The sequence below is a fragment of the Pterocles gutturalis genome, unplaced genomic scaffold (assembly GCF_000699245.1).
Source record: "Pterocles gutturalis isolate BGI_N339 unplaced genomic scaffold, ASM69924v1 scaffold730, whole genome shotgun sequence".
NCBI classification, from domain to species: domain Eukaryota; kingdom Metazoa; phylum Chordata; class Aves; order Pterocliformes; family Pteroclidae; genus Pterocles; species Pterocles gutturalis.
In genome coordinates, this window is record NW_010137956.1 from 255390 (window position 1) to 265750 (window position 10361).

The 10361-nt window shown below is 42.7% G+C and overlaps 1 protein-coding gene across 1 annotated transcript in view; it reads left to right on the forward strand.

Annotated features, from left to right (window-relative positions):
* The window catches only part of KIF26B (kinesin family member 26B), a gene marked incomplete at its 5' end in the record, with an annotated part of 194608 nt that extends 184631 nt beyond the window's left edge, over nt 1-9977 (forward strand). Inside the window, 3 exons of the mRNA XM_010082769.1 lie at nt 5827-6029; nt 7393-7543; nt 9389-9977. Of these exons, the coding sequence (XP_010081071.1) occupies nt 5827-6029; nt 7393-7543; nt 9389-9537 (503 nt within the window). The remainder of the gene's footprint in view (nt 1-5826; nt 6030-7392; nt 7544-9388) is intronic.
* Nucleotides 9978-10361: the final 384 nt, after the last annotated feature.

Consider the following 10361-nt stretch of genomic DNA (forward strand, 5'->3'; position numbering starts at 1 on the left):
ACTGATCTGATACACTGCCCTGAAAAACTCCTTTTAAAGTGAGACGGTAATTCAGGAAGCAAGGCTAAGAAATGAACTGGTGGGTAGAAAAAAGTTAAGAATAGGCTGCTGTACCTCATCATGTTCCTTATATGAGTACAGTAGCAACGTACTAGTATAGGTATGGATGGAAGTTTATAAACAAGGGTTGCTTTATTCCTGTGTACAGCAAGCAGTGATTTCTAGCCTCAAGTGTCCTTGCACTTATTGATTCATAACAGCAGGATTGCATATAAGTCAACACAGAATACGGCCTGAATTATTTTACAGTGAGGTGGACGTAGATTTTCTTCTGAATGATGGATCCTATCAGTTTTTCCTATTCTGGGTGTTCAGGGGCAACATGGTCCTTCCTACATAATCTGAGTTGCCAGGATGAGCGAATGCTCTTTACACTTACTGGCAGTAAATGCCTGGATTCTTTGGTGTTTGGAGTACTGACCTCAGGATGGGCACCTTAAATATTTCTGGTGATGTCTCCACACTTCCCACTTGAAAGCAGTGGCAATGTCTTCAGTAATCAGGAGGGGAACTGTGCAAACTGTGTGAAAATCTGAGGAGTGCGTAGCAGTGTGCTCTGCACTGGGGAAAAAGCACTATAAAATAATCTAGGAGAAAGGAGGTCAAAGGAATGGGGAGGAGTTGGTTCAGTCATGGACAATTGCCCATGAGGGCAGATCCCATTAGGAAGTGGGAATGAGAGGAAAAGCCAGCGTTGCATTTTGAACTTAAAGCAGGAGCCCTGTTGTCAGACTGTGGGGAGCAGCGGGGGAAAGAGGACAGATAATCTTTGCCAGTAAGCAACGTTTGATGCTACATTTGAGGTTGATGCTATTGCTACTGGGAGCACAATATTTCTTGGAAAAAAAGCCACAGAAGGACCTGTGGAAGCTTGGGGGTACTGCTCTGCTTAGCCAGGATTGCTTTTTGTAGTCATCTTGAGTTTGGATGGACTGTCTAGTGAGAAAAAACAAAATGCTGAACAGGTTCTGTATAGAAAGGCAATTTTATTTCCCATCACATTAAGTGCAGCGGGGAATAGCTTTGGCTCCATATCCTGCCTTTGAGCACACACTATAAACTTCCAAAATTATGATGTATCAAGTTACAGTTTCATTTTCTGTTTGAAACACCTTGAAGTTTCTAGGACAGCAGTTGTGTTGCATCCCGTTCAGATGTATTCTGCTTTGAAGAGATATGCATCACACTTCTTTTCATGAAGATTTTGCATTTATACTTTTTGCCTTTAATTTTTTCACAGAAATGATGCTCAGTCTAAAATGTGTGCTTGAAAAGCAACCTAAGGGGAACACTCCAAAATATACAGTACTTAAGCAAAAGCAGAGCTCTTAGGGTTTCAGTTCTGGACAATCCATACTTTTACGAGCACGCATCCTCATGCAGTTGGGAAATTTTGCTGAGGTCAGTGAGTCTTCTTATCCTTAAAGTTGCCCTTACATACCTAGCTGGCTTGGTCTGTTTTTCTAATACCTTCAGGCTTCTCTGGGCTTATCTCTGCTGAAGTATGTTCTAGTTTTGGTGCCACTCTTGAGTCAGGTCTATTTTCACACTGCACACCTTCACTGCTGTGTTACTCCCTTTATCTTAATTTTAATCTGGCCATACCTTAACCTATAGCTCAAGGTAGAGCAACATATTTGTTGTGAAAGCAAATCTTGTATTCTGTGCATTTTCAGGGCTGTTTCATGGTCTGGTTATTCATACTCAAGCTAGGCTCAAGAGGGGTTGTCTTGGGTGTGGATAAATTCAAACTGAGTGAAAAATATATCCTCCAAGACGTTTAGCAAATGGCATGTTGCTTTACATTCTGTACAGTCATAAATTAAAGTGTTATTTTTTTGTCCTGGGTTCAGCTTGCAGAATTTCTTTCAGATCAATTTTTGGTATAAATTTATTTATTTAAAGGAGGAATGAATGCCATTCAAACTGCAGGAGGGTCAGTCGGTTTGTCGAGGGGCTGGGCAGGGTGCACACTCGCTAAGTCCCAGCCAGTGGGGCAGAGACGGGAGAGACCTGCTGAGAGCTGCTCCTGCTAAGCTCCTGGTCTGCCTGCTGCCTTTGTAAGATGTGTGTGGGGAAGTAGAGGAGTGGTGCACTGTAATTCCTACAAAGCATTTTATGTATTATACAGTCAAAATTTATGAGATCCTAACCTCGTCAAGTGCTACCAATAAATTTGGGACTTCAAATGGTTTTTTTCTGTGTAAATGGGAAACTGTATTCATTTTAGCAGTTTAATTGTTGTGTCTGCATGTTGATACGGATGAGCAAGCTGTCGACTGCTTTGTGACACTCACCCTGAAGCTCTGCTTTGTCTGTATCTTCTTACTGATCCCAATTAAGGTGAAGTCAGAAGAAACAGAGGCTAACTGGAGAGGTCAGTGGCAGGAGCCTCCTGTCAAAAGACACTGTTGTTTTCTGTACCTAGACTAACAAACAGCCCATTAATCAGTGCATGTTTAGAATATACTAGATTCAGCTTTGCTTCACTGCAAAGATGTAGGATATCTTTAATTTCATTTCTCCCCAAAGTGCTCTAAACCTCAGATGAATCATCCTGAGTCAGCCTTCAAGGCTCAGGTGAAGACATTCCTCTTTCTCTTTCTTCTCTGCCTCGCACACAGACAGCCACGCTGCGATGGGGCAGGGAGACCTGCACGGGCAGCCCCTCTGTCCCGAAGGAGCCTGTGGGCGGCTGGCGGTGAGTCTGCCTGCCTTGGGCAGCTCTTCCCTGCCGCATCGCCCTGGTGTGCCGAGGGCTTTGTGGCGACAGCCCACAGGCTATCCAGGCACAAGCTCTTGCTAGAAAAACTTGAGCTCATGTTAGCACATCTCCTGCTGCTGTTGTAGTCTCCACTGCCTTTTCTCTGAGGGGTAAATGCTGTTAGCCAGAGCTTCAGGCTGGAGCCCTCCTTCTAGCCCACAGCCTTCTGTTTCTCATTGAGCCAAAGGGATATGAATGGGAATTAAATGCAAAAAGATTTACCATCATCCCTGTAATTCATACGCAGGTGACATCTGTTTTGTTTTGCTCCAAATAAGAGCCTGATGCTGTTTCTGTGGCAAGGTCAGTCGGAGCCGTCCACTCGCGTTCCCAGAGTGTCTCAGACCTGGGCTTGGGCTCCGGTCAGAGAGGCAGTTTTTCCAGTGGGGATGGTTCAGAAGTGCCCCATTACACAAGAAGGTGGTGTTAACAGCCACAGTGCAGAAAAAAGAAAGAAGGAAGAAAAAAGGAAGAAAGTAAAGCATCACAGAAAAAGGCACTACCTTAGAAATAGTTCAGCCGTGCATGGGCTGGATGGAAGGAATTTCCAGTCTGCTCAGCTGCTTTGTTGAAATGCTAGAGCTAGTAGGCATGGCATGAAAGGAGATGTGACCATCAGTGCGAGGCACAAAGTAAAAGAATTAGCGGCACTTGGCTGCATTACTCAGTAGGTCAGATCTGATGCATTTAAGTGTTGATGACTGTAAAAGTTGTTGAGCAGCAAAGATAGGAAAAATATTGTTTTTACACTCAGACAAAATTTGAAAGACTGCTCTAGTGAGACACCATGGCCAAAAGCCTAAAAAGTATTTTTTAAAGTGTTTAATGCCTAAGTCCTTTTGGTCTTGAGTGACACTAGGGATGTACTCAGTGTCCTTCACATCTGAGCAAGTTTCCCAGGAGGGGCTGAGCCCATTGCAGGATCGTTCCCTGCACGTAACAAAATTTAAAAGTCTGCCACCCTGTCTCACCTTCCTTCAAGCACGCAGCTGCTGTCACCAATGGGTTGCCTTTCTCTAGCATTGCTGCCAGGAGTCACCCTTAGCGTTGCAGTTTATTGGGGTCTGCCCAAACTGTGTCTCTCTCATTGTTGTCACTTTTTACCTATGGTAATGGGTCAGGTCTTGCTTTTCCTTTTGTCAAGATCTGATTCTTGTCTTGATCAGGTAGTTTAATCTAGAGATTAACTGAAATGCATTCAAGGTAAGTGAATGCTGATGTTGACTTCTAGTGACTGGTACCACAGGTCTAAAATAACTCCTGCTTGCTGGTCTTTGTAAGGCTTCATTTGTTCTGGCATGGGCATTTTTGCTGGGCTGCAGTTTGAATAGTAAATACAACCATGATAGGTGTCACAGGATGGGCAGTCCAGACCTCGGGCCATTTGGTATAAAGGAGCCTTGCAGAGCTCCCTGTCTATCCACCTTGGCTGTGCTCTTCTTTTCTTGCAGAGTTCTCTCAGATGCATTCAAATAAAAGCTCATCAGACCAGGCTTTCCAGATAGACATCAAGGCAGTCCGTTCTCATCCATTTTAGAGATAGCATTTACAGGTTAATTACTGGTTAATAACTGCTGGTTTCTAGCACTGACTGCTGTACTCAGAAATCAATGGGATAAGATGGGATAAATAGTTTGCAAAGTCAGGAGAGAAACAGACTCCCATGAATGAACCTAGACAACGCTTTGCTACTTGCAAATCCAAAAACTAGGCAATCAATAGATATTTTTGTGTGTTTTTTTTCTTTTTTTTTTTTTTTGGCTTTCATTGAAGCTTTAAGTTGGCAGACATGTTGAAGCTATTTACATTCAAGTTTCAATAAACGTCATGCTGGAGATTCCTCTAAATGATTTTATCGTGGTTTAAAAATAAAATCTGCATGATCACCCTGCATCCCTTCCCTGCTGGCATCAGTTTTGTTCTTACAGCCAAGAAAGTCAGTTAATAGTTTCATTCAAACTTGCTGGCTCCAGCTTTTGTTTTTGGTTTCTCCCATCCCTTTTATTCCTGCCATCTCCTCCGGGATACCCTGCAGGACCTGTCAGCTACAAAACTTTTTTTTTTTTTTTTAAACCCAGCCATTGCTCTGATTGTACTAGACTGAGCAAGGAAATGTAACCAGTTGTTTTTCTTTTTTATGTGTGTCTGTTCTTTATGCCAACAAACTATATGCTCAACTTCCTTACCACTGCCATCACACTAGTGACATACTTTTTCTCCTTAAGCCCTGACTTGGCAACTCAAATGGCAGATGCTTTCCATATGGCTTTCTTGCCCATCACCAGTGCTGCAGTAAGTGCACGAGTGGGAAAAGTTTTAGAAGAATATTCTACTGAACAGCGACATGGTGAATGCAACTCTGGTGGCAACCACAAAGCTTGGGTGTGCTTACTGCAGGTGTTTTGTCCTCTCTAATGTTTTTACTGCTCTAGCCAGCCTGCTGTGGTGTTATGTCCAGGACTAGGTGGCAGTATACTGGCACTCAAACCCTGTGTAGTAAAAGGACTTGGGTACCAAAGGGCTTTTTGTGCTGTGACTGAAAACAAACAAAACCACACCTCCCCTGGAGATAGTCTATGCAGAGGCTGGCTAATGCTTGGCCTTAGGCTGTGAGAGCTAGTACCAATAAAAAGAGGAAAGCAAAGCTAGACCAGTTCCAACCTGCTGCTCTGGTCCTTCATTGGCATACGTGTACACACTGAAACTTGAGCAAAGGGAAGAAGGCACAAGCCCTGGAAACTTTAGGGTACATATGCTCTCTGAAGATCAAATCCTGGAGTCAGGAATCAAAGAACATGTGAGGATATGACTCGTGGTGAGTGGGTACAGGACATCGCAGCTACGGCTCACCCCAGCTGCCATGGCCTCCCTGGGTCTTTGCTCCATTTTCCTCTGTGTGTAAGAAGGCTGAATATATATAGTTTGTGGACATGTCTGCAGATGGAGCAGAAAGGAGAAGTAGTAACTGTGCTAACGTGAAATGGCACTTTCTGCATTTGCAGGTTCACAGAGACGGAGGCTTCTTCCAGCTTTATCACTTGATACCACTTCCCCAGCAAGGAAGCCTGCCAACAGCCCCGGGGTCCGCTGGGTGGATGGGCCCCTGCGAAGTGGGCAGAGGGGGCTGGGGGAGCCCTTTGAGATCAAAGTCTATGAGATAGATGATGTGGAGAGGCTCCAGCGGCGACGAGGTGGGGACAGCAAGGTGGGTGCAATCCATGTAATCTGTGTCCCTTCTCCTGGAGAGTATAAGAGGGGAAATTCAGATTAAGCAGTCAGAAATGTGTGGTGTTGTATATGGTTAATTCAACAGGCAGCAAGACCTATTATCTAATTTAAGAGCAGTTATGGCTGAAGTTATACCTTCTTCCATAGCAGCCAATAGACATTAGTACCTTGCATTTTTGTCCCTTGCTATAGTCTTGGTGGTTCCTGTGCTCCAGCATCTTGTCACATCTGTCTTTCAAGGGAGCAGTGGTGGTGCTTTGATGGTATTGTTTTCAGGATAGCTAATGTATTCTCTCTAACAAAGTTGTTCCTGCCAACCTCAGGCCTCCAAATTTACAAAAAGATCAGGGAATTGCAAAGGTCAGCTCTTGAGTGGTATGATTCGGTAGAATAACTGAAGTTGGTGGAATAGCACCAGTTTTAGAATAACTGTGGATATAGACTTTATCATTACTTTTAGGCACTTTTTCTTCCTAGCCCCTGTCACTTAGGCTGTTTGTGATGTTGTTCTCTGATATGATTTTGTATGGAGAAAAACATCACATGTTGGGGTGGGGTTTCCACCACACTTCACCCACACAACAGAGCAGAAGGCAGAATAGTGCTGAGACCTTCACACAAGTTTGGAGGAGGATAGTTCTGGTATTGGGAATGCTCCCATGCTAGCGAGGGTAGCACAGCCCTCACGGTGGGCTCACTTACTGCATGTCTTGATGGCTGCCACCCTTCAGAAATCATGCGAGGCCAGGCTGGGTGTCTCCGGACAGCACTGCACCCTGTGCTGTTACTGTGCCCCATATCTTTACACAAAATGTGTTGTCTTTATTAACGATTGGGAATTGCTAGAGCTTTTCATAACATATTCCCTTTGTTTCAGGATGTTTTAAATTTGATATTGCTACCAGTTCTTTTTATAATATGACTACTGCATTTCTTATGGGCCAAGCACAGAGATATATTTAGGGTTTTAATACAGCAAGCAATGGGTTTTGTTCTCCCAAGAGCTTAGATTTGCTTAGCCAAACTTCTGGTGTCAAAAACCAGAAATGTTTTTCTACAGTTAATCTGATTTCAAGATGCTGCCTGTAATTAATTATTATGGTTTATTATTAACTATCCTTGCAAAGTCTCCAGAGCTCACTGATGGAAAACATCAAAACCAAACAAAAGCAATAAAAACAAAACAGATGATAGATGATTTCATGCAGTGATTCATACACTTCCAGAGTAAATGGCTCATTGACATTATTATTGATTGGAAGATCATTTGACTGAATGGATCTGGGTATTTCTTCTCCTCTTCACCTATTCCTTCCCTGCTCCTTTTTCCTCGTTGGCAGGAGGTGATATGTTTCAATACCAAGCTGAAAATCCTGGAGCATCGCCAGCAGAGAATTGCTGAGGTCAAAGCCAAGTACGAGTGGTTAATGAGAGAATTGGAGGTGACCAAACAGTACCTGATGCTGGATCCTAATAAATGGCTCAGTGAATGTAAGGACATCTTTTTATTGCCTGGACTCATAGGTGTCCTTTGGTTTATTTTATGGCAGGGACAGAGGAGAGCAGAATTGTTTGCTAAGAATGAGATGTGCACTACTGTGTTTGTAAACTAAAATGAACCAACATATGACCTAAGGGCAAATTTTAGATTGACTGTATTTCTAGAACTAGTCCCTATAATTCTTATTAAATGTTGACAGTAGAACTGAACAATCCTTTTTGCCTGAGAGCTGAATGTTGAAATGGTACAGCACTGTAGTGGTGAATATTGCCATTGGTAGATTGACGTTCACACGTTTCAGTCCACAGCTCTTGAAAATGAGATTTTTTTTTTTTTTTTTTTTTGCCTCAGATCACTCAGACATATAAGCAATGTTATAAATCTGTGCTTCTACCACAAAATAACACTGTGGAGCAGACTTGTCCCTTGGCACCAGTGGGCTTACATGAAAAATAAATTTGGCCCATTTTTTATAACGATAGATGTGTAAAGTTCACAGAGCTTAAATGGCATTCACATTCAAATGAAGAAGGACGTCAGCACCTCAAAGGAAAAAAGATAAAGAGTATTGCAGTAATTGTACAACAATTTTTGATATTAGCAAGCAGATGAGTTCATATCAGAGTTCTAGAAAAAAAAGCAGCTTCCAATTTATTTAGGATAATTGCAGGTGGCAAAAGGAGTTGTGCAGTGTGTTCTCTTAAGGCATCCTAACTTTTCCTTTGACAGCTCCCGTAAGTTAACACTAGATTGGTACATCCTGCACAACAACCACAGCATACGTTTCAGGAACACTATTAAGGAAGGGAGGTAAAAAGGACAGATTTAAAGGGAGCAGAGAATTTACCATACATTGCCATCTGCTTACTGTGTGATGCCTTTGCTTCTGATTCCAGTGTGATAAATGCAGAAAGACTCAAGGACAGCACAGACCTCAGGGACCAGATAAGATGGGAAGAGCTGGCTCAGGCAATGTATCTCACACTGGGCTTCCATGGAAGCCACTGCCAGCTGGTCTCTGGCACCATACGGGCGCCCACCTCTGTTGGAGTGATTGATGTGTACACCTTCCCTTGCCACTCTTGAGTGGTCTAATGAGACCCACATGGAACAGGGAGAGGTCTGAGGGGCAAGGAGTTTGGAGGTTGGTTTCTAACTCCAAGTTCTGAACTCAGCAAAGACTTGTTTTCTCAGGGCAGAGTACCTATTTAAATCTCTTTCTGGTCATCAGAATGTGTGAGAGAGTCAGTACATCTCATATACATGACCCGAACAGGGATGACTTTAAGTATGTGTTTGGCATTCAAGATTTGCTTAAGCATGGTGCTGAAGCAGATCCTGAATGCAAACAATCTAAATCATTATAAACAGATTTAACTTGGCCTGTTTTACACCTTATTGCTGAATTTCCCCAGCACGTTCAACCTGTGTGTTCCTTATGGGAGTGAAGGTTAACCTGAAGCCTACAGGCGTTTTGTGCCAGCCGGTTTCTTTGCAGGGAGCTACATCCTTGCTGGAAGAATAGTTCAGTGGCTTTTCTTGGGGCAAGATGTTTGAGTGTGGCAAAAAGCATCTGCAGTTCTGGAGAGAATGGCAGACCATATCACTCAAGAAAACATCAAAGCAACCTTAACAGTATTCCTCACTATCAGCAGGCTGCTTTGCCATTTTATTAGCCATTAAACAGAAAAGGCAGCTTTTGATGACAATGGCAAGCCAGAGCTAATGTTGTATACAGTACCGATGGCTTTAAAGACTTGAATTAGCTCTGTCTCTGCCATCAACCAGGTCTGGCTTTGTCTGCTTTTCCTACCTGTGTGTTTTCTTTCCCACAGTTGATCTGGAGCAGGTATTTGAGCTGGATTCTCTGGAATACCTGGAGGCCCTGGAATGTGTGACTGAACGTTTAGAAAACCGTGTCAACTTCTGCAAGGCCCATCTCATGATGATCACCTGTTTTGACATCACCTCTAGACGCCGATAAGGAACGAACCTCAAGAGAATTTCAATGTGCATCTCTGCCATCCTCCTTTTCCCTTCTGAATAGCATCCCAAAGACAACAGAATGAGGATGAAGGTTGGAGTCAAGTCTCAACTGTGTGTATGAGAGATTTGCTTTACTATACAGAAGAGTAGTATTAAAAAAAACAGGATGAGCATGAAGAATGGAGATATAAGGTTGTTGATTCTCTTAGCCTAAAAGAGCACTTTGAGGAACCTTTAAGGACATGTCTGTAAATAAGAACTGCTGTCAGAAGACACTTCTTTCCCTGCATTAGCTGAGGGAGGAGGAAAGGTGGTTGTAGGACTTCCATTGAGAGGTTCATTAAAAGAAAACCTATCCAGAAAAACTGTTCAAGTGCCTTGCAAATCTTTATTATCCAAACATTTATGTTCATACTTTATTGTGTACAGATGGTGCTAGTCAAGAAAAGAAAAAGGAAAAAAACAAACACACTTTTGAAATGTATTTACAGCTTGTTTTTCTCTTGGTGTTTTCTCCTATTTCAGACTTGCTGTTTCTAAGTAACTTGTGTTTGTAGAGATATTTCCTAATCAGTACAACATATGAATAAATGTTAACTGTCTTTTCTTGTTACCAGAGTAAGGCCACTCAAAGAGAAATTCAACTTTCCCAGATGACAAAAAAAATATTTCTAGCCATGAGTAAGGTTTGCTTATATGGTCTTCTGTACTATCTTATGTGCTGGAGGACAGTAATTTTTCCAGCCTTTAGGTTCTGCAATGTATGAGAGAGGAGAGGTGACATTACTGTGAAGTAAATACCTTTTCCATTTGATCCAACCC